Raw genomic sequence first — 22,019 nt, 5'->3', positions numbered from 1 at the left:
AAAAAATACAAAAAATAACTTAAGTTAACTCAAATTAACCCGTTAAACACTATTATCGGGTCATGATGTTGGAATAACCTAATAGAAAGCAAATAAAACAAACCATAGAGTTTAATTCTCAATCAATCCAATATTAAATAATAAAATTAAAAAAAAAGTTCATTAAAAAAAAATTTTAAGTAAATCAAATTAACTTGTCAAACCCATGATCCGTGTTATGAAAATGAGATAAAACAATAAAAAATAAATCTACTATTAAATGATGAAATAAAAAAACATTAATTAAAAAAACCAAAGAAAAAAAAACAAAATTAGTAAAAACCCTTTATTAGTTTTTCTTGTTAATCGACAATGTTAAAGATTCTTATTATAACCCAAAAATAGAATGGGAAAATCCCTGTTCACTTTAAGAAAATAGTTTCATAGAAATTTTTTCATAAAAACAAAATTAATTAACCTGTATACATTTTAACTAACATATTTATTATTTTAACCCATACCACTCTCTAAAAGGGGAAAAAGCATAGTTACATCCGTGGAGTAGCCAGCTTTTTCGTTGATATTTTATATTTTATTATTTTATACCAATCGTGCACCTCAGGGTTTCATCAGATAATTGAACAGTAAGCAGTGATTCTAAGCAATGAGCCCCACAAACACCATTATAAACGAAAATAAGAATTGAAGGGAATCAATAGTTGATGATGATTATTTACAAATGGAGGCCATCCAATCGTAAGTTTATAGCATCTTCCTCAGCAGACAATTTAAGGAATTTACAAATAATGAAAAACTAGATGACAAGTTTCGCTGAACTAAACATGGTCAACCTTAGCCCCACATATTGCTCTAGCAGACCCTTAACGACCTAGGATTATCTCAAGCAGAGCTGAACCTCCTACCAGCTCGCCTCCTACCACCAAGCTGGTGAGACTGAGTAATTCTAGCAGGAGCTCGAGTCAACGCCTTAACACCAAATTGATTGCTCTTGCTCTGTAACATATCAGCAGCATACAAGGTTAAAATTTCAGAAGCTGCCTTCACAAACTCATTACAATTGTCTTTAAGGGAATAGGTGACTATACTTACCATTCTGCAGGTTCCAGCTTCAAGGTCACAGACAGGATACTCGTGAGGGCAGCAGCTGTAATGGTCATCACAGCAGGTTGCAGACTCCAGAGGGCAGCACCCCCATCCAAAGCAATAGTCACCGTACTGATATATGCAGCAGCATGTGCTTCCAGCAGGGCATGAGTAGTAATCATCGCACTCTGAGGAAGGCTTTTCTGGAGGTGGAGGGTTCACTGGAGATGGAGGGGAGGGACCAGGATTAGGGGGATTTGCAGACTTCTTGGTGGGATATGAAGCTTCCATTGCTATTCCACACTTTCCAGTTTCAGTGCTGGCAACATCACGCTCCATCCTGATGTACCCATTCTCTCCCCAAGCAGGACCCCATGAGTTCCTCACAATCCAGTAATCTACACCATGCTCTGTACCGTACCCAACAGTAACCACACCATGGTCTAGCTGTGTTCCGCATGACCCAGTAAAAACACCCTGAACAAAGAAGAAAAGAAACATAAGACTGTAATCAATTAACGTGCACAAGACTACTTAAAATTCAGTTTGTGGGAAGTTGTCCCATTCAGAATTCAAATGTTTCTTGCTTCCAAACTTGTGAACTATAAATGATGCATTCTGGTAACAAGGCTATGAAGATTAATGAGTCGGGCTTTAACCTATTATGCATTACAAACAAATTATAATTCGTACAATTTCGATAGTTGAGCCTTGATGCCAAAGCATAAAAATGGTTAGTAAGATGGGGTGCGGTACTTACAGATTGGTAGAGTTGGAAATCCCTTCCACCAGCTTCAATGGCAACACTAACAGGTTGGTTTGCCACAGCCTTCTTTAATGACTTCTCGTCATTCTGTGGAACGTCTTCATAACCATCAATTGTAACAACTCGAGCATTTTTCTGCAAAAACAAAATGATCAAGTGCATTAAGGATAAGCAACATCCCGATCAGACTAAAGAACAAATATTAATTTTCTAAAATATGAAACTTGAGGAGCGAAAACGATTCAAGATACCCTATTTGGATCACACATGCTATCAATAGCCTTGTAGGGGTAATCTTCTTCGGTATCAATACCACCATTCTCAATAATAAAATCAAAGGCATAGTCCATGAGACCTCCATTGCATCCCAGGTTATATGTCTTATCGCAATCCACCAACTCCTGTTCTGACAGAGATGTCAAGTTACCAGTTACAATTTGGTTGATCCCTTCCACCGCTCCAACAGTGGAGAATGCCCAGCAACTCCCTTTAATAAAAAACAAAATAAAACTTTACATTAGAAATTAGCCTGAGCCAAACAGAACGCTTTCATAAAATTTTGTAGCTGCCAAAATTAGACACCAAACTGTTCAATCTGTGTGTGGGACATCAAATACTTCTACCTAAACCAAATTCAGTTACCATAAAACATGAATCAAATAGTCCGATTTCTAGCTGATCTTATCTATAAAACCTAAAGATTTCATCCAGAAAATCAAAAAAATTCAAATTATACTTAATCAAATCCGGATAAAAAGCAAGAATTGCTCCCACCAAATATATAGTCTAGGAAAAAACAAATAGAGGTATAACAATAGCAAATGATAGCGATAGTTTCATGGTCAAGCAGAGAAGACCCAAACTAAGAACATCCTTGGAGAAAAATATGCCCCTGGTCCCACGCCGGTTATCAAATCTAAATTCCCAAAACAACACACACACACACACAAACACAAAAAGAAGGAAAATCTGGGATGAAATTATTTTTCATGAGCCTCAGACCCAGCAAGTTTGCTGTCCAACGACATCCTGTTGATAAAAAAAAACAGAAAAAGGAAAAAAGTAACAAAAACATACCACACTGGCCTTGATCTTTAACAGGGGCGACAGCCCCCTTTTCTCTCCAATCAACAGTCTCCGGCAAATCATCACCTTCCTTAAACAAAAACCTCTCACTTTTTGGCCCACCTAACAACCTTCTCTTCCCATCCATCCTCGTACCCAAGTAAACCGACCGGTACTCATCGTTACTCAAATCCGCAAACTTGTTCAACCCAAGTTTATAACTCGGGTTCCCAACAGAATTATGTTCATCGATAAATTTAAGGTTATCCTTGAAAATCTCAAATCGTCTTTCTTTCTCACCCAACGCATTATATGCTCTACCATGTTTAACCAACCACATCTCGTAGATTCTTCTTGTCTCTGCCTCTGTTCTTTCTGGGACTTGGCCATGTTTTATGTTGTAATCAATTATGGACATGTCTATGGCTAAACAAACAGAAAGCAAGGACAACATAGCCATGAAGGCTAAAGATCGATGAAGAGAGGCCATTGTTTTGGGAGGTTCTTTGTGTTTGTGTTCTGTGGAGAGTCTCTAGGTACGTGTAGATAAATATATAGGGAAGGGAAGGGAATTGAAGAGGATCGGAAAAAGGTGTTTGTACAGGAGATGGAAGGTGCGTTGAAATTGGCTGATGTGGGTCCTGCTTATATTTGGAGAAGTGTGTGGGTGTCCACGGCTTTTTTATTTTACTGTAATCAGGATTCTCGTTAAACAGTAATAGATTTTTTTCCGTGTTAACCGCGAGAGAGATTAATTTTTATTTAATATAAAAAAGACATTTAAATAATAATAAATTAAGTGAATTCAGGTTAATTTCATTAACCAACAATCTAGAATAACCACAAAAAAAAAAAAGAAATTCAAAGCCTAATAATCTAACATTAAAAAATAAAATAAAAATTAAAGTTAAATCGAGTTAATTTTTAAAATTAAAAATTCAAGTTACAAGATCGAGATAACCATACAGAATACCAAAACAAATCTTAAATAAATTTTTTAACCATCAAAAAATTAAAAATAAAATAAATAATAATCAAAGTAATGAGAACCAAAATTTATATAGAAAATAATGAGGGACTTAAAAAATAAAATAAAAAAGGATAAAAAAAGAGCAATTAAAAGAATAAGAACCAGTATTGAATTAAAAAACAAATGAAATAACATGCTAAGTGATAAAATTAAAAGAAAAAAAATTAAGAAAATGATTAAAAAAGAGCAATTAAAAAAATGATGACTAAATCTAGAAAAATAATAAATAAAATAAAATATTGAGATACAAAATTGAAAGAGAAAAAAAAAAACACCAATCAAGTGAATGAATACTATATTTGATATATAAACAAAACAAATCAAATGAAAATGAATGAAACAAAAACAAATCTAAAAAGGAATCCAAAACAAAAAAAGACCAATTAAAAGAAGAAGGATTATAATTGAATTTTTTTTCTTCATTATTTTTTATCAAAATAATATAATTTTTACTTTTTAGCTGAATAAAAAATCAAGCGATCAACTTGGGAAAAATCATGTCAACAACCATTGATTTTTTTTTTACCATTATTTTTTTTTCACAATAATGTCACTTTTACTTCTTACATGATAAAAAAAAAAAACAATTGATTGACAGCTGCAATCCTAATCATTCGACCCAATCTGTGACCCGAGACATGACAAAGGTCAACTCCCTGGTCAAGTTTTAAAAGTATAATAAAAAAATAAACATCAAATATGATATGAAAATTCAATGAAATTAAGCAATGGTAGATGAAATTGTAAAAAAACAATCAATCAAGAAGAGAATTCCAAATAAAAAGGAATTCCAATCATAAAAATGAGGATCAAGTTCAACAAAAAAAAAAGAATTAAAATCAAATGATTATGGATGAAATCAAAAAATAAAATCCAATTAGAAAAAATATTAAAAGCAAAATAAATAGGAATCAAAAGAATGATGATCAAATTTGATAAAAATTAAAAAATCAAATCTCAATTAATGAAATTGAAAAACAACTAAATCAAATTCAATACAATTAAAAGATTGAGAATCACCTTGTAATTTTGCAAGGCCAACACACATTTTGAGGTGGAGGAGAGAGAAAAGAAGAAGGAGGAGAAAAATTATCGTTGGAGCTCTGTCGTTCCCTTGCGGCTGACACATGTCAGCCCACTGTGTAAAAGGTGGCTCGCTGCTTCAAATATCGTCCTTGAATGCGACCAACAACTACCAGAGGCACCGCAAGCGCCGCCCAAAAAGCATGGGTGCCTCCTACCAAAGGGTGAGCAAAAAAACCAAAAAACCGAGAAAATCAAGAAAATCGAAAAAAAATAACCGAAAAAACTGAACCATGAAAAAAACCCAATTAAACCGATTAAAATTTTGAAAAACCAACCGGTTTGGTTCGGTTTCGGTTTTATAAGTCTAAAACTGATAAAATCAAACCGAACCCAAACAAAAAAAAACCTGATCCAAACCGGTTTGAACCGATTTTTGTTCTAAAAAATGAACCGAACCGAAACCATTCAGTTTGAACCAGTTTCGGTTCTGTTTCGGTTTTTTTAAAAAAAAATTTGGTTTGGTTATTATTTTTTTATAAAAACCGAACCGAACCGAAAATGATCACCCCTACTCCTACCTACTAATGCGTGCTCTGCATGTGCTGACCATTGTTATTTATAAAAGGACCATAACATCATTAACTCCACAAGATAATTGTAAAAAACAACTAAGGTCAAAAAACCAAAAAAAACCAAGGGGCTATAGGGTAATTAGACTGTACAAGAAATATGAAATTTCATAAAAACCCCTAAGACATTATTTGTGTTTTTCATTTATACAACATAAAAGTAATTATACTATGCAATAAAGATATCAAAATACAAAATTACCCCTAAGTGTTTGTTCAACTATTTAGTTTTTTAAGAGAGGCATTAGTCATTTTACTGTGGATTGCACTATGCACAATCCATAGTAAAACACTTATGCCTTTTAGTTTTATTTGTAATTTTACAATTTACGCCCTTGTAATTATTTACACCTTACAATTTGATCCTTATACTTTTTTATAGTCTCAGTTTAAGGTCTGTTTGGGAGTGTGGTTGCGGTTGCTTTTCAAAGTGTTTTTCATGCTGAAATGCATCAAAATGATATTTTTTTTTTATTTTTTAAAAATTATTTTTGAAATCAGCACGTCAAAACGATCCAAAAGATAAAAAAATATTTTTTAGCAAAAACAAAATTTGAATTTTTTGAAAACACGAGTACCACCGCATTTCCAAACGCTCTCTTAGTTTTTAAGATTTTCAAAATCTCTTTCCACACCAGCAAGTTAAATGTGGAATCTTAGTTGGAAAGTTTTTGTTCGAGGTATAATGATGTTTCTTTGCTTTCATGTGTGTGTTAACCACACATATTAAAATATTTTTAAGATAAAATTGTATTTGTAATTTTTTTACTCGTTAATATGTAAGTATTTTTTTATTTGAGTTTTTTTGTTGAAAAACAGTAATGCTCTTAATAACAATGTTATTATATAAACAAAAACAATCATATAAAGACATTATACTATACTTTAAAACACGTGGAAAAAACACTGTGCAGGTACTGTGTACATAGATTCATTGCATTGTTAACCACACTATAGACATATAGTATTTGAACTGTTGACCACACTATAAACATAGAGTATTTACACTGTGGACGACACTGTAGCAACATGAGGCATTGTCTTTTCTGTTTTTGATTCCAAAAGTTATTTGGTCACGCTTGGCAGCCGAATCCAATTGGGCCTGGCAGGGCAGCTGGACCCAATAGCTTTTGGAAGAAATCACAGAGAAGACAATGCCCCCATGGTGCTACAATATTGTCCATGATGCAAACACTCTATGTCTATAATGTAGTTCACATTGCAATGAGTCTATATACACAGTACATGCATAGTGTTTTTGGTTGGGCAATCAGACCCAAGTTTTCTTCTAAAAGTTGTTGGGTCTAACTTTCAAAGCTGACTTTCACGAATAAACCCCGATGACGGTTACCTACTTTGCTTAACCTAACCGGTTAGAAGGTTTCTTTACCGATAACCGACAAGAGATATCAGGGTTAACAGTTAGTTAATTCTCTCATCTCCGCCCGGTAATAGAATTTCTTTACCTATAGAGCAACCTAAAATCCTATTTTTACTTTAAGAGAAGATTGTACTATTTAATTTAATAAGAGGGGGAGGTGGATCTCTTTTCAAAATTGATCGAACTAGGAAGTGATCTTTACTAGAAAGAAGGAGAGCAAAATCAAGTTCTTTTCTTTTATTATTTAGTATTACTTTTATTTCTAAAAAATATATTAATTTGTTAAAACTAATTATTTGTTGTCTCCATCAGTCAAACAAAACGGATCATTTCTATGAGATCGAAGAATTTCATTATACCCCCAGCCAGACCCAACGCCATTGGGTCTGGCTGGGCAACCGGACTCAAGTTTTCTTTTAATGGGTCTGGCTCGGCTGCTAGACTCAATGCTATTAGGTCTTGAATTGTCATCAGATCCAGGACACTTAAAATATTCTCTATACTCTTCATCTTTATTGACTTGCTGCGAAGCGCGGACTAATATGTTAATTATACAAACATATGCGGTCATCATTTTTCAATATAAAAATCAATTATTACTTGTTATAAGACCTATATTTTACTATTTAGTAGTTGACGCATTAATTTATATAATTTTTTTGTAGCTTAAATCTAAAAGCAAATTAATTTTAGAGGTTAGGGAGGTTCAACTTAATTGATAAAAGTGACTTAAAGAAAAAACAAACTAATTAGATGTTTTATTATGTCTAACCAGATTAATGAATATTATATCATCCAAAGAATTGATAAAAGTGACTTCCAAGGAATGTTATGAGTTCAGTTTAGAGAAAAAACTCAACCCTCATGGGCTCAATTTAGGAGAAGATTCCAACTCTTATGGCCTTACCCTAGGGGATGACCCATTGTTGTAGGCTCAACCTAGTGGAAGAGCTTAGCCCTTATAGACTCGGCCTAGGAGAAAAGCCCGTCACCGTAGGCTTAACCTAGAGGAAGAGTTTAGCTCTCATGTGCTCAGTAATATTTTAGATCTTATTCTCCCTATATCTCCAGGTGTATAAAAAATCTCTCAAAAACCTACTATATTTTCATCGCATTAATGTTTGTGTAAGGAATATTTATTCCTTATTAATGCTATCAGGATAAAAAAAAAAAACCATTCCAGCCCCTACTCACCATAAAAGAACAAGACTTATAGGCTATAAATACTCCATAAATCCTTCAAGTGTCAGGTTCACAATTTCTTTATTCTCTGTTTTTTCAATATACATATTTTCAAAGTCTATCTTTCTAAAATATCATTGCATTTTCTCTTTCTAAAAAGATATTTACTTAAGCATCTGAGAGTCCTTAAATCTACCAAATGGAACCGTTTACAGGTGCCAGCCACCTTGACTTACCAGACACCAACCACCTTTGCTAGGGAGAATGAATCAAATTGCTAGAACCACGAGATTAACTGGTTATCTAACATATTAGTTTTGCTTCTAAGCTACTTGGGTTTTTTAGAACCTCATTATTAGCGTTATCTGTAGGAACTTGAACAAAAAGTTAGTTCATTACTATTTATTGAAAGTCCTTTTTATGGTTAAAGAAGCCCTGATACAATGGTAGCTACGTCAGTGGCTATGTTTTCGGCTACGCTAATGATATGTTAGTGGCTAAGCCAGTAGTTACGCCCACAATTGTGCCTTATGTGGTTACGTCAGCGGCTACACCCACAATGACACCTATAACTATGTCGACGATTATACCTATGACTACACTCACAACTATGCTTATGGTTATTCCCCAAGGCTACACCCATCATTTTTATGTGGCTTATATACGCTAAAAGGTGTCATTGGGACTTGAGGGGCTCTAATGATACATAAAAGGTGAGTTCCATATACCAGGTGAGCTCCATTTATTGAACGAGTTTCACCTATCTGGCGAGCTCCGCACTATTCAAGTGATGGATATGAGGTCTTTCTAATGTAATAATAACACTCTCCAATGGATGAATTTGGTCTTTCTAGTGCAATAACACTATTATTTAAGGGGTGGGAATGAAGTCTCCCTAATGCAATAACATCACTCTCCAAATGATGTATTTGGTCTCCCTAGTGCAATAACATCACTTTTTAAGAGATGGGTATGAAATTTTTCTAGTGCAATGACATTACTCTCCAAGGGATGGGTATAAGGTCTCCCTAGTGCAATAGCACCACTCTCCAAAGGATGCACTTTATCTCTCTAATGCAATAACACCACCCTCTAAGAAATGAGTATGAGGTTTTTCTAATGCAATATCATTACTCTCCAAGGTATAGATATGAGGTATTCTTAGTGAAATAACATCACTTTTCAATGGATGGACTTTATCTTTCTAATGCAATAACATCACCCTCTTATTGGGTTACTCTAATAGGTTCCTTCATTGAGTTTTCCATAGCCACTTAGAAAAAATTTAAATGATAGGTGAGTTCCATATACCAAGCAAGCTCCACTTACAAGATAAGTTTCACCTATTGAACGAGCACAACTCTCCTTATAAGGGGTTGACATGGTTTTCCTAGTGTAATAACATCACTCTTAAAGGAAAGGATTTGTATAGGGTCTTCCTAGTGCAACATCACCACTATCTAAGGGATAAATATGAGGTCTCTTTAATGAAATAACATCACTATCTAAGGGATCAGTATGAGATCTCCCTTATGCAATAGCATCACTCTCTAATGGATGAATTTGATCTTTCTAGTGCAATAACACCACCCTCTCATTGGGTTCCTCCATTGGGTTCATCCCATGAGTTTCCCTCAACCATTAGGCAAGTTTCACCTACTAGTGCAATAAAACCAATCTCTAGGGGATGGACTTGGTCTCCCTAATACAATAATATCACCCCATATTGAGTTCCTCTATGGTTCCCCTCACCCTCATTGGGTTTCCTTGGCCACTTAGAAATTTTCTAAGTGCAAGCTTCTTTCTCTCATTGGACTCCCCTTAACCACTTATAAATTTGATAAGTATGAGCTCTACTCTCTCATTTAGTTCTCTCTAGCCATTTAGAAAGTTTCTAAGTACAAGCTCCATCCTCTTATTGAGTTCCCCCTAACCACTAATAAATTTTCTAAGTATAGGCTCCACCCTTCATGGGTTTACCTCAGATTTTTAAAAAAATTTCTATGTATAAACTCACCCTTTTTTATGTTCCTCCAACCACCTAGAAATGTTTTAAGTACATGCTCTGTTTTCATGAGTTTCTCCTTTTGTTAAAAAAACTTTCTAATTATGAAGTCCTTTATATCTTACCCCACTCTCTTATAAGTTTTTTTAAGTATAGGTTCCTCCATGGTTCTCCTCTGCATACTTAGAAATTCCTTCAAACATGATGCATACCCTTACACATGGGCTAACTAGTATATTACATAGGGTCTCCACCCTTACAATTAAAACATAAAACACATCCATTTGATTTGATAAATAATTGGGGTAGAAATTAATTACAACTACGCGGATTAAATGAATTTAGTATATGTTTTACAAGTAGATCCATGGTATGAATTTAAAACCCTATTAACCCTTTAAAGACTGGTCAATATAGAGATGATTCGAGGTGAATTCCTTGTTTTTCTTCAAATATTCTTCACTTGATTCTTTGAATTAAATTTCGTATAATTTGGATACCCTAAAATTTGAAGATTCTTTTAAAAAATTCAATAATTAGATAACATCATGCAAGAGAAAAGTTTTGACCATGTAAAATTAGATTTGTGAGAAATTACAAGCTTTTTAGTTTTAAATTCTTTAAATATATATAAATAAAAAATATACAATTTGGATATCATCTGACTTTTTTTTTCTCATTTTACTTAAATTATCCCAAATAAATTTCAAGTTATTTTTTTAATTATATGTTCTCCCAACTTTTCAAAAATTTATTCCTTGAATTGGTTCAGATAATCTGAATATTTCATATATTTTTAAATAATATTTATTGCTCTCAAATATTATTGATTGTGATTTTAGATTTTAGAAAACTAATTTATTATTTTTATAATTTGTTACCTTAAGGTTTAGTTTTTTTTTTGCTCCAAAAAGATATTATAATTTCTTTGACAAAGGTAGAAAATATATTTTTATTCTAAAATGCATCAAAATAATATTTTTTTTATTTTTTAATAATTAATTTTAAAATAAATATATTAAAACAATCAAAAATATAAAAAAATATTTTTTAAAAAAATACTATTTTTCTATATTTCCAAATGGGCTCTAAATACCTCGTAAAAAGCTAGTTGGAGTTCACACGTCAATAGAGTAGTTATTATCCATCAATTTGATGGTCGTCAAATATTGCAACAATTAAATAAGTTTTCATTTTAAATATTTTATCTGACATCATCAACTCATGAATTAAAATTCATGGGAACAAAAGGTATTTTTTTTTTTAATGCGAGATTTGAATGGATATGATTTATTGAAGTTACTTGGTGTTTTTACATGTTTGACACTATAGTTGCAGTTGTTTTTTACTTAGAAAATGTATTAAAATAATATTTTTTTTTATTTTTTTAAAAATTATTTTTGATATCAATACATCAAAATGATTTAAAAACACCAAAAAATATTAATTTAAAGTATAGAAAAAATTAAAATAAAATTAAATTTTTTTCAAAAGCGCTTTTGAAACGTAAAAACAAATAGTGTTTCTAGTTATATATTTTTATTTTTTATAAAACGAATTTATTTTAAATATTTTTATTTTTTATTTTATAAAACAAACAGTGTTAGATATTTTTATTTTTTATATATAAATGTTTTAAAGGCTTTTCTATAATTTAAAAATTTTAAATTAAAATTAAAATTTTTATGCATACATGTAATTAAATAAATCTAGAATTATTAGTGTGAATAAATAAATAAATAATTATTAATAATATTTGAAAATAAAACTTTGAAAATCAAAACACAGATATAAATCAAGATATTTAATCTTGAAATACATGATATTTACTTGGTTGTATTTGCTAATATTATTTATTAAAATAATTTTCTATTTAAGCAAACAATAATAGAAATAGAGATACAAATTAAATTAATTAAATAAAATAAAAGAAAAAACAAATATCATGCAAGGCTACACGTATTAAAAATATTATCTAAAAATAAATATTTTTTATTTTAAAAAATAAAATTCATCTTTATAAAAGATAAAAAAAAAAATATCCTTTTCTTATTAGAAATATTATCTAACAAAAGTTTGTTTAAGAAGTAAAAAAAATAGAAAGCTTGTTTATTGATAAAGAATGAATTTTTTTTCATGGAATACATGTTTAATAATTAAGAAAAACAAAATTATTTACTTCAAAACACCTTTTTCATATTTTTTTATGGCATGAAGTATTGTATTATTTGGTTCATCTGTATCTTTATGTTCATTTTCTTTTACTATTTTAATTGCAAATCGAACAAGGTCTTTGTTTTAGAAAAATTTCACACAATAATATGTTTTCTTAATCTTCATGTAAACAAAAACTATTAAAAAAATTAAGATAGGAGTCCAGGCATTGTTTGATATTTTTGTAGTGATTATTTTTTAAAATATTTTTCGTTTGAAAATATATTAAAATAATTTTTTTATTTTTTTTAAATTTATTTTTGATATCTACATATCACAACTATTTAAAAACATAAAAAATATTTTTTTCTTTAAAAATACAACGTCACCACAAAAACAAACAATACCTAAAAGTAATCACGAGAACTTTTCTAAAAAGATTAGAATGACCATGAAGCCTTTGAGAGTGTTTGAAAATGTAATAGTAGTTGCTTTTTAAAATGAATTTAACTCGGAAATATATCAAAATAATATATTTTTATTTTTTAAAAATTAATTTTTACATAACCTTGTCAAAACAATCCACATACATACATACATACATATACATTCATTATATATATATAAAATTGTAAATAAAAAATATAATTTCAACCACATTCACTAACACTATTTTTTATAATGGGTCGTCTGCCTTGCCTGTCAACTGTATTGCCGATGTTAGCGCACGGCATGCTAGTTTGTCGCTTGAATTTTACTAGCTTGGTGAATGATTGCATTTGAATCGAAATACAAGGAGCCTATTCGGTGCTTCTGGACAATTCTTGCTTTTAATGAAAAACAAACAAAGGAGTTGCACATGGAATTTATAAATTTTTTTATAAAAAAATTTAATGTTTTGGAATCGTACTAAATATCAATCCGGGGCCAAGAATTGGAAGTATTTTCTCCTATTTAATCTTACAAATTAATATTCAAAAGAATTTATTAAAATTTTTAAAATATATTATTAATGATATAAAAAAATATATCTTTTAATCTCAATTAATATACAAACAGTCTATGACCCGCACTACGCAGTAGAAAGTAAAAAAAAATCTTGGTACTAAAAAAAATCAAAAGACTATAAACATGTTTTCAAAATGTAAGAAGTCGAGATTTAGGTCATAGATCTAGCTAGATTGAATAAGCTTGTTTTATCCCACAACATCATTTGGATAAAACAAAAAAAAAAGGGTGGTCATGGTAAAAAAAATGTTAATTAACAGGAAAAAAACAACAAAATTAAATTTCAATCTAACCAGGGGCATCACAAAGAAAATAAAAAAATCCAAGGGGAAGAAATGACCTAAGCAAACCCGAGCGTGTTTGTCGGCATGCAAATCATGCATGGGGCCATAATAATTTAAAAAAAAAAACTTAAAAAAAGGATAGAATACAAAGCGTTGAAGGATAAAAAATATCAATATCACCTGAGTCAACCTTTCAAACCCATCACCGCGATCATGAACCCGATGCAACTCTGCTAGCGATAACCATGACTCTTAATTCATAACCAAATTGATATTGAAGGATAAATTGAAAAACAAATAACTTAACAAAAGTCTCTAGAAAAATAGTAATATAAAATAATAAAGACCAAATGCTATATGAAAGAATCAGGGTGAAAAATATGTTAATTGATTCAAGGGTGAAATTAGAAAAGAAAAGGAAAAAACCAACATGTTTTAAAAAATCAAGTTAAGAATCTAAAATAAAAAAGGATCAAATATGAAACCGAAACAAAATAAGAGGAAAAATAACATTTTAATGTTAGAGAATGAAAATAAAAAAATCAATTTGATAAAAGCCCCCCTAAAAAAAAGTGATATAAAAGAACGAAGAATAAATGCTAAGAAAAATAAATAATATTCATTGATTCAAGGGTGAAGTTAAAAAAAATAAAAAAAAAATCCCAAAAGAACTCAAAATCAAAAGAAAAAAGGAGCAAATCTGGAATCAAAACAAAATAAGAGGACAAATAACATTTCAATGTTAGAAAAAAAAAGATAAAATGCCAAAAAAATATAGTAATATAAAAGAATAAGGATCAAATGCTATAAACAAGGGGGGTTAATATTAATTGATTCAATGTAAAATTGAATGAAATCAAACATTTAGCAAAAGAAATCAAAATAAAAACTCAAAAGAAAAAGAAAAATGACCAAACATGAATCCAAGATAAAATAAAAGGAAAAATAACAATTCAATTGAGGGTAAAATCGAAAAGAAATTTAAAGTTCACAAAAGAAATTAAAACAAAAATCATACAATAAAAAACAAAATAACTGAATCAAATATCAGGAAAAAATAAAATAAAAGGACAACATAGATTTTCTGATTGGATATCATATTTTCCAAGGTAAAGAGAGAAAGAGAAAAAAAAACATCATCGAAGTCAAACCGTCCACCAAACCACCACACACGCCACCTCATTTGAAAGATAATGTCGTGATCTTTTTAACGCCGTCACGAATAGATAATTTACACCACCTAAATACTCTACACGTGTTGCTTAAAGTGTGCAAAATGATAGCTCGTGAACAAAATGCACCAACATATTTTTCTTTTTAAATATCCATTAAAAAATATCAAATTATCCCTGTCTTGATCTCGTAACTTCAAAAAGAAAAATGAAAAGATGAATACTCCCTTAGACCCTAGTTAAAAAAATTTTTTTAATTGAAAGGGCAACCAAGTAAATATACTATTCATTTTCAAAGTAAAAGTTGAACTCATCCTGTTTTGGCTTGATAATTAAAAAAGAAAAAGACTAAAACACTCCTATACCCTAGTTAAAATATACTTGTTTGAAGAGGCAACAAAATAAATTCAATGGGGGTTTTTTTTAGACAAAATCACCTCTGCATAAAAACAATTTTTTTTTGTTTTTGTATTCAAATAATAATTACACTTTCCCGTTCACAATGTACCGTCTATATGCACAATGATTTCTCAACCTCTTTTAGTTGTTTTTATTTTTATTTTTTTTTATTGATTGGAAAATACCACTTTCGATTGAATAAAATAATAACAATAATTACCAACATTTTCTTTTACAGTTCTATATTCAATGGTAGCAAACAATAAAAGCAAGGAATGGGTGCCATTCAGTTGGGGTAAATTATAATACAAAAATAAACTGTTCAATTCCGCGATGGAAGGAAAAAAAAACAATAAATTTCATTTTTAGAAAGAGAAGAGGAATAAAAAAAAAAGAAAAAGAAAAAGAAGGGAGGGAGGTGGAAGTGCAAACGTGTTTATAAACAAAATATTTTTTTTGTTTGAAATTAATTTTATTGATGTTTTTAAATCGTTTTAATGTAATAATATTAAAATTAAATTTTAAAAAATAAAAAAATTATTTTAAGTATTTTAAATAAAAAATATTAAAAAAACAACTTGAAATAAACTCTAAAAATAAAGTATGAGAATAATTATTTAAAACCCCACAAACATGGAGCCTATTTGATAACATGGTTGTAGTTATTTTTTGAAGTGTTTTTTTGTTTAAAAATATATTAAAATAATATTATTTTATTTTTTTAAATTTATTTTTGATATTAATATAAAAAATAATGTAAATAATATAAAAAATATTAATTTTAAAAAAATAAAATATTTTTTTTAAAAAAAACAATGCGGAAATAAACGGGTTCAAAGAATATAGACATATGCTCTAACTTCTAACCATACAATGGGCTTGACCCGTGTGGGCACAACCTATCGCCGTAATATGGCCACTGCCATGACCTCATGTGCCTCGCATTTTGAGCTTAAATTTTTGAAAAGCCAAGAAGCAGATCACACAGCGGACCGGAAGCAGCTCGCACATGCTCTGCACTTCCCGAGAATCACCGCCACCGCCACCGCCACCGCCACCGCCACCGCCTGCAACTGTAATGCACGGTTATGCCTCTTTATTTTATTTGTTTCTATCTAGACGAGATATTCACGAGCACAGGCGTCCAGATATTTAGTGTATCTGACATCACATTGACGAATCATTTTTTTTAATTCTTATATGAAAATTCGAACAATTGAGTGACAAGTGTGCCAATTGTGGTTGCTTCTCATGTGATCGATTATCTCGGGCTCGAACTTACCATTTTGTTTGTCGCAAGATATTGGGGGAAAATGGATAGGAGGGAAGAAATCGGAGAGGAGGGATTTGGTTTTTTATTTGATAAAAAAGATAGAAGGGATTTTTTAATCCTTTCACATATATAATCTTTAATGCTTCTAATTAGATTGATTCATGAACTTTTATTATTTTATAATTTCCAATGCTTTTAATTTGAACATCTTTTCTTTTATTTGCTAGCCAAGCGAAGATCATCCACTGTTTTTCCTACGTTATCTATTGTATCCTTCGTTCTTTCATTACTTGGCCCAGGGGAAGTTGCGATAAATTTTTCATATATACAACTTGTTGACATATCTTCCGTAAGCTGTGGGTGGCTTATTAATAATAACCCGACCTGAGAGAGTGAATTTCGATGACTCAAAATTGAGTTGAGAATATTGAACTATTAAAAGATATATATTTATCGGTTTTACTCAATTTAAGATTAAATTGGTAGCTAGGAGATGTCTGACATAATGAGAATTTGAATGGTATGTAAGTTTTCGGTTTTCCTAATTTTATTTATTGAAAAGGTTCGAGCTGTTTTTGTTTTTTTTTTTAATGTAGGTATTCGGGCAAGCTTGTTGCGCCTCGACTAATCCCATAGGCTCTGAAATTAACGACAATGTAAGTTTTTAGTGGCTCTAAGGGGACTCGAACTCGTGACCATTAAAATATAAACCTAAAATTTGACTAGTTGAGCTACTTCTAAGAATTATTTTCTTTTCTTTTCTTGTTTCGACATGTTGGTTAGATTGGGTCATGTGTGAGGTTGAACTGAAGTCAATCAGAACTTAGTTGTTGTGAATTGTAGTGAATCACAGTCATTAGTACTGAATATTGAAGGTTTGGACTTTGGGTCATGGTTAGTCCATGGTATTTGTGTGGAGTGCACAAAGAGGTCGATTTGTTGTTTGATTAATGGGAGTCTTATAATCAAAGAGACGATTAAGTAGGTGTTCACCTTACTACAAGAGCTTACAGGAAGTAAATCTCGAGAACACTATTAAAGAAGAAAACAAACCATCAAACAAATAGACAGCAATCCCATCTGCTGCAGAAATCTGTCAAACATGGTTTTCAATAGCTTCTCTTAAGGAATTTTGAATTGCATAGCCTGAAATGAACAGACTGGATCACTTGTTTCACCAACATAGACTAGTAGAGCAATCACTGCTACGAATCCTCCTATTTCTCCCTTGCCTTGCGAGGTAATTATATAGCTACACCAAGCAAGCCTCCTTACAGTGACTTTTCAACTCCTTATCTTCAGAAACTTCTATGTAAAATCAAACTCAAAACCCCAAAACACGAACAGCGTTTAGAACGCTACAAATCTGCAAAATTGTACCCCAAATACTCTTTACAGCAGAACAAGCGAAAAACAATTCCTAGCCTCATCATCCGAGTAGCAAAACACACATGTAGGATCCACCACACTTCCGCTCTTCATTTGTCTTGTTTTAGTTGATGGTCTATCAAGAGCAGCTAAAAATGAAATGAAATTATATCCGAGTATGGGAAGTAAATCTCAGGTTAAGTTAAACCAATCTACCCTGCTATTCTTCATTCTAGCCTGCTCCCTTCCCATGGAGAAGCTTTTATGTTTAACATATCTACAGACCTAGCTGCGGGCCATTTCAAGTCAACATTGCGTATGACATCTGAGACGTTAGCAGTGGAAGGCACACTAGACTCTTGAATAATTCTCATCCCAGAAGTCTTGACCAAAGGATCGTGGGTTCCAATCATGCAATCATAAATAAGTTCCTTGCCATTCCCAATGTTGTGCATAAGATGCCCTCAAACGAAGCCTTTCAGGTTTTAAGATCTTCCTCCGGTTCTGGCTACAATCATTAGGAATATTAATGCTCCAAATACTCCTTCCTCTCAACAGAGAGGTTTCATGCTCGACAATTAGGTTTTTCTTTTTGCCAAACCGATAGAACTCCCCAGAGCAGGGGCTTGAACCTTCTATCTTCAATTTGAGTGAATAATGGTAAGGAGGATTGAAAAGGCATTAAAATTTCCAGGGCGTATCTTAGGATCTGTCCCATTACTCCTCGTATTTGGTTTGGTACTGATGCCTAGATGGCTTTGTGCAATTCGATGATTAGTTAACTGCAGATTTTTTAATGACAAGTGTGAACAATTGGTAACCATGGCATGATTTAGCGTGTGTGTATTGTTGTTGAAATTGATGTTGAATAAAAATAATTTAATGTGTTTAGTTAAAAATAATTTTTAAATTAAGGTTAAAAAATAATTTTAAAAAATATATATTAATATTAATAATTTTTAATTTAAATATTGTAAATGTAACTACTGCTATTATATCATGAAATAAATAATATTTTATATAAAATAATTTTTATTATTCCATTAAACTATCTACAATTTCATCACGTATGAACTATATCAGACAAGGACTACAGTTTTCTTGGTTTCTTAAGCGCGCAACAACATCAGGTAAAATATAATCAGGAACAAAATTGAGATTGCGATCAAATCTGTCTAATTTATGTTGTGATATTTTATAATGTTAAACACTATTTTTTTGAATAAAACACAATTAAAAATAAAAAATTTAATTTAATTTTTTAAAACACTAGTTTTTCGAATAAAACATAATTAAAAATAAAAATATTTTTTTTTCTTTTACTGGGTTGGACCCAGTTCAAAGCGTTTAGCTCTGGACCTAACCGATAAACACTAGTTTTTTTGAATAAAACATAATTACAAAAATCAAATTTATTTTTTTATTTTATTCGGCCGGACCTGGTTTAATGCATTTAACTCTGGACCGGATTTGATCCGGTCCGGCCGGAACAATAGAGTCACTCTCCACAAGAAGAAGAGGAAAGTACATAACATTTAGGGAATGTTTGGGATCGCGGCTGTGGCGGCGTTCCCAAAAAATTTGAAAATTTTTTGTTTTTTTTTTTTTGCTAAAATTTAATATGTTTTGTATGTTTTGGATCGTTTTGATGTGCTGATATCAAAAATAATTTTTAAAAAATGAAAAAATATCATTAGCATGTATTTTAACACGAAAAATTATTTAAAAAATATCCACAACTACACTGCCAAACACGCTCTTAGCTGCTTTTAACGAACCTGCATTTTAAACACAATTAATGTTGGGATCCATGAATAATAAAAGTTTCACTCATTACTAAATAATGATTTTATGTAATTTGCTTTAAAACTAGAAGTAACCATAGAAACAAACAAGTACGTAGTCTATTTCCCAACCCTTCCGCTGCTTGATTCCTTCCCCTTGTCCATCTCATATCTAGTGTCTGCTTGCCAATATGAACTTTTCAAGAAATTTTCATGGTCATTAAATCTCAGTTAGGTGAAACAATAGTTTGTCTTTCCCTTTTTATGTTTTTTCTCCTAAAAGATGTAATTAATTGGAGAAAAGTGTGCTACAGATGTTGATGTTCAGTTTGGCATGCCATGGAAGATTAGTTAGGTGTTATTACCACAAGTAACTCATGGAGAAGGTTATAAACTCGTCTTCTTTTACATCTCTTTTAATTTGTTAATGTAGCTGTAACTCTTGTGTTTTCACAATGAGATGCTGTTATCTCATTTGCATGTGTACTCGTGTTTGAAGATTACAAAGAATGTTAAAATAACTCAATTCACATACATATATACGGAAAGCACGTTTATTCAACAGATCTTTTTTTCCTGACAATTCATGTTCATCCTGTTCTAGTAGCTGGTAGACTTTATGGCTCTAAGGTCTTCTATTAATGCATTCAAATCGCAGTATGATGATCCCTCTACTTCAGTCGCCCTCCTTGCCATCTCTTGGAGTGCCTTAGTTCGGTTTCTGAGTCCCTCAGCTACTTCACCAACCATTAACTGAGTAATCGCGTTCTCTATTTCTTCCTTCTTCACTAAAATTTTCCTTTCATGCCTTGACCATTCCTGAGCTCCAACCGCTACTCCTATTTTGAGAACATCTGTAATCAATTTTTCATTATAAAACTGTTCAGCACAAAGTGGCCATGTGACCATTGGCACCCCTGCAGTAATTCCCTCCAGTGCTGAGTTCCATCCACAATGAGTCATAAACCCTCCAACGGCTTCATGGTCAAGGATCAGCATCTGGGGTGCCCATCCTCTTATTATCAAACCCTTTCCTTGAATTTTCTTCTCGAATCCTTCTGGCAACCATTCTTCTCGGTCTTCACCCTTTGTTTTTTCTCCATTTTTCACTGCCCAAATGAAGTTCTGTCCAGAAGCTGCAAGAGCCTTTGCAATCTCAAATAACTGAGCAGCTGAAAAGTCAGACTTGGACATGCTTCCAAAACAAATGTATAGAACTGAACGGGATTTCTTCATGGCTAGCCATCTCAAACATTCATTTTCATCGATAGATGCCACGCCTCCTCTTTGCATTTTATCTCTGGTGTCCCTGTTGCAAAGTGAAACTGGGCCGATGTGCCATGCCTTCCTTCCGATCACCTTCTTGTAGTGTTCTGAATAAGCTGGTTCCAGCTCATGGAAACTGTTCATGATAACTCCATAGCTTTCCAAATCTGCTCGTGAAATTTCATCCATTAGCTTTGAAAGTTCGCTATTTTCCTTAACATGTGAAGGCAGTTGTAGTCTAGTCAACTTTATCTTGTCTGGAAGGCCAGGGACCGTGAAAGGCTCCAAATCAGTTTCTATGCTTTTGTAAGGTTCGAAGCGTTTCAAGCAATCAGATACACAGAGAGCAAAATAACATGTCCCATGGAAAACCAGCCTTGGGATCCCAAATTTGCTTGCCACTTTTGTAGCCCAGGGAAACATCATGTCTGCCACAAGACAATTGGGACGGCATTCTTCGAGGAGATACTCGAGTGGTTGTTGAAGCAGGCTAACTGCCTTGAAGAACTTTGGAACCATTTCTAACGTTTCGATGGAACTCGCATTCTCACAACCTTCTGGCAGCCCAGCTTCTGCAGAAGGGAATTTCATTATAAGAATACAGATTTTGGAACCCATTTCTATATCTCGTTCAATTGTTCTTGAGAAGAGAGGCGCATTAAGAGGAGTGGTAATAATGGTTGCCTTCACCCCATGCCTGGCAAAAGTTCTAGCCATGTCAACAGTTGGAATGATGTGGCCTTGGGCCATGAATGGGAAGAATGCAATGTGAAGCTGGAACGGCGGGGACTCCATTTAGTCTTGAACTTGGAGCTTATGATGAATGAGCGATGTTAAGTTAAAAGTTTTGAAAGGGCCAAGGTAGGGCGAGGAAATTAACGGGAAGCTATTTGGCTGCTTGCAGTGAAGTAATTCTTTAGAACATAATTTGCATGCATTTAATTGTCATTCTTTCTTACCTCCCCATAAATATTTATACTCCAGCATAAGGCTTTAAACTATATGCCTTCTGTTTTTATAATGTTTAAACTACACAGTTGATTTGTTATAACTGGGTAGGTTTTGATGATGCATGTGACTGAGACATTAGAGAAAATCAAGCATGGTGACGAAGTATGGCAGGAAGCTTCCCCTCTCTCACCAA

The 22,019-nt window shown here is 32.1% G+C and overlaps 2 protein-coding genes across 3 annotated transcripts; both read right to left on the bottom strand.

Moving 5' to 3' along the window:
• Nucleotides 1-662: 662 nt before the first annotated feature.
• Nucleotides 663-3,540, bottom strand: LOC133685319 (cysteine proteinase mucunain-like). Of its 2 annotated transcripts, XM_062106894.1 has the most exons (5): nucleotides 2,927-3,538; nucleotides 2,101-2,336; nucleotides 1,844-1,984; nucleotides 1,090-1,560; nucleotides 663-993 (listed from the first exon to the last, which is right to left on the bottom strand). In XM_062106894.1, the coding sequence occupies exons 1-5, from the start codon at nucleotides 3,402-3,404 to the stop codon at nucleotides 880-882; spliced, it is 1,440 nt and encodes a 479-aa protein (XP_061962878.1). In that variant the 5' UTR covers nucleotides 3,405-3,538; the 3' UTR covers nucleotides 663-879. The 2 variants fall into 2 exon arrangements, with proteins under 2 accessions (XP_061962878.1, XP_061962877.1); XM_062106893.1 differs by having other exon boundaries at nucleotides 663-1,560; nucleotides 2,927-3,540.
• A 16,622-nt stretch (nucleotides 3,541-20,162) lies between these two features.
• Nucleotides 20,163-21,801, bottom strand: LOC133686217 (scopoletin glucosyltransferase-like). Its single transcript, XM_062106956.1, has one exon. The coding sequence runs from the start codon at nucleotides 21,668-21,670 to the stop codon at nucleotides 20,210-20,212; it is 1,461 nt and encodes a 486-aa protein (XP_061962940.1). The 5' UTR covers nucleotides 21,671-21,801; the 3' UTR covers nucleotides 20,163-20,209.
• Between the last annotated feature and the right edge of the window lie 218 nt (nucleotides 21,802-22,019).

The sequence above is a fragment of the Populus nigra genome, chromosome 1 (assembly GCF_951802175.1).
Source record: "Populus nigra chromosome 1, ddPopNigr1.1, whole genome shotgun sequence".
Classification (NCBI taxonomy): Eukaryota; Viridiplantae; Streptophyta; class Magnoliopsida; order Malpighiales; family Salicaceae; genus Populus; species Populus nigra.
The sequence above is the reverse complement of the archived record's forward strand: the minus strand, read 5'-3'. Positions and strand labels throughout refer to the sequence as shown.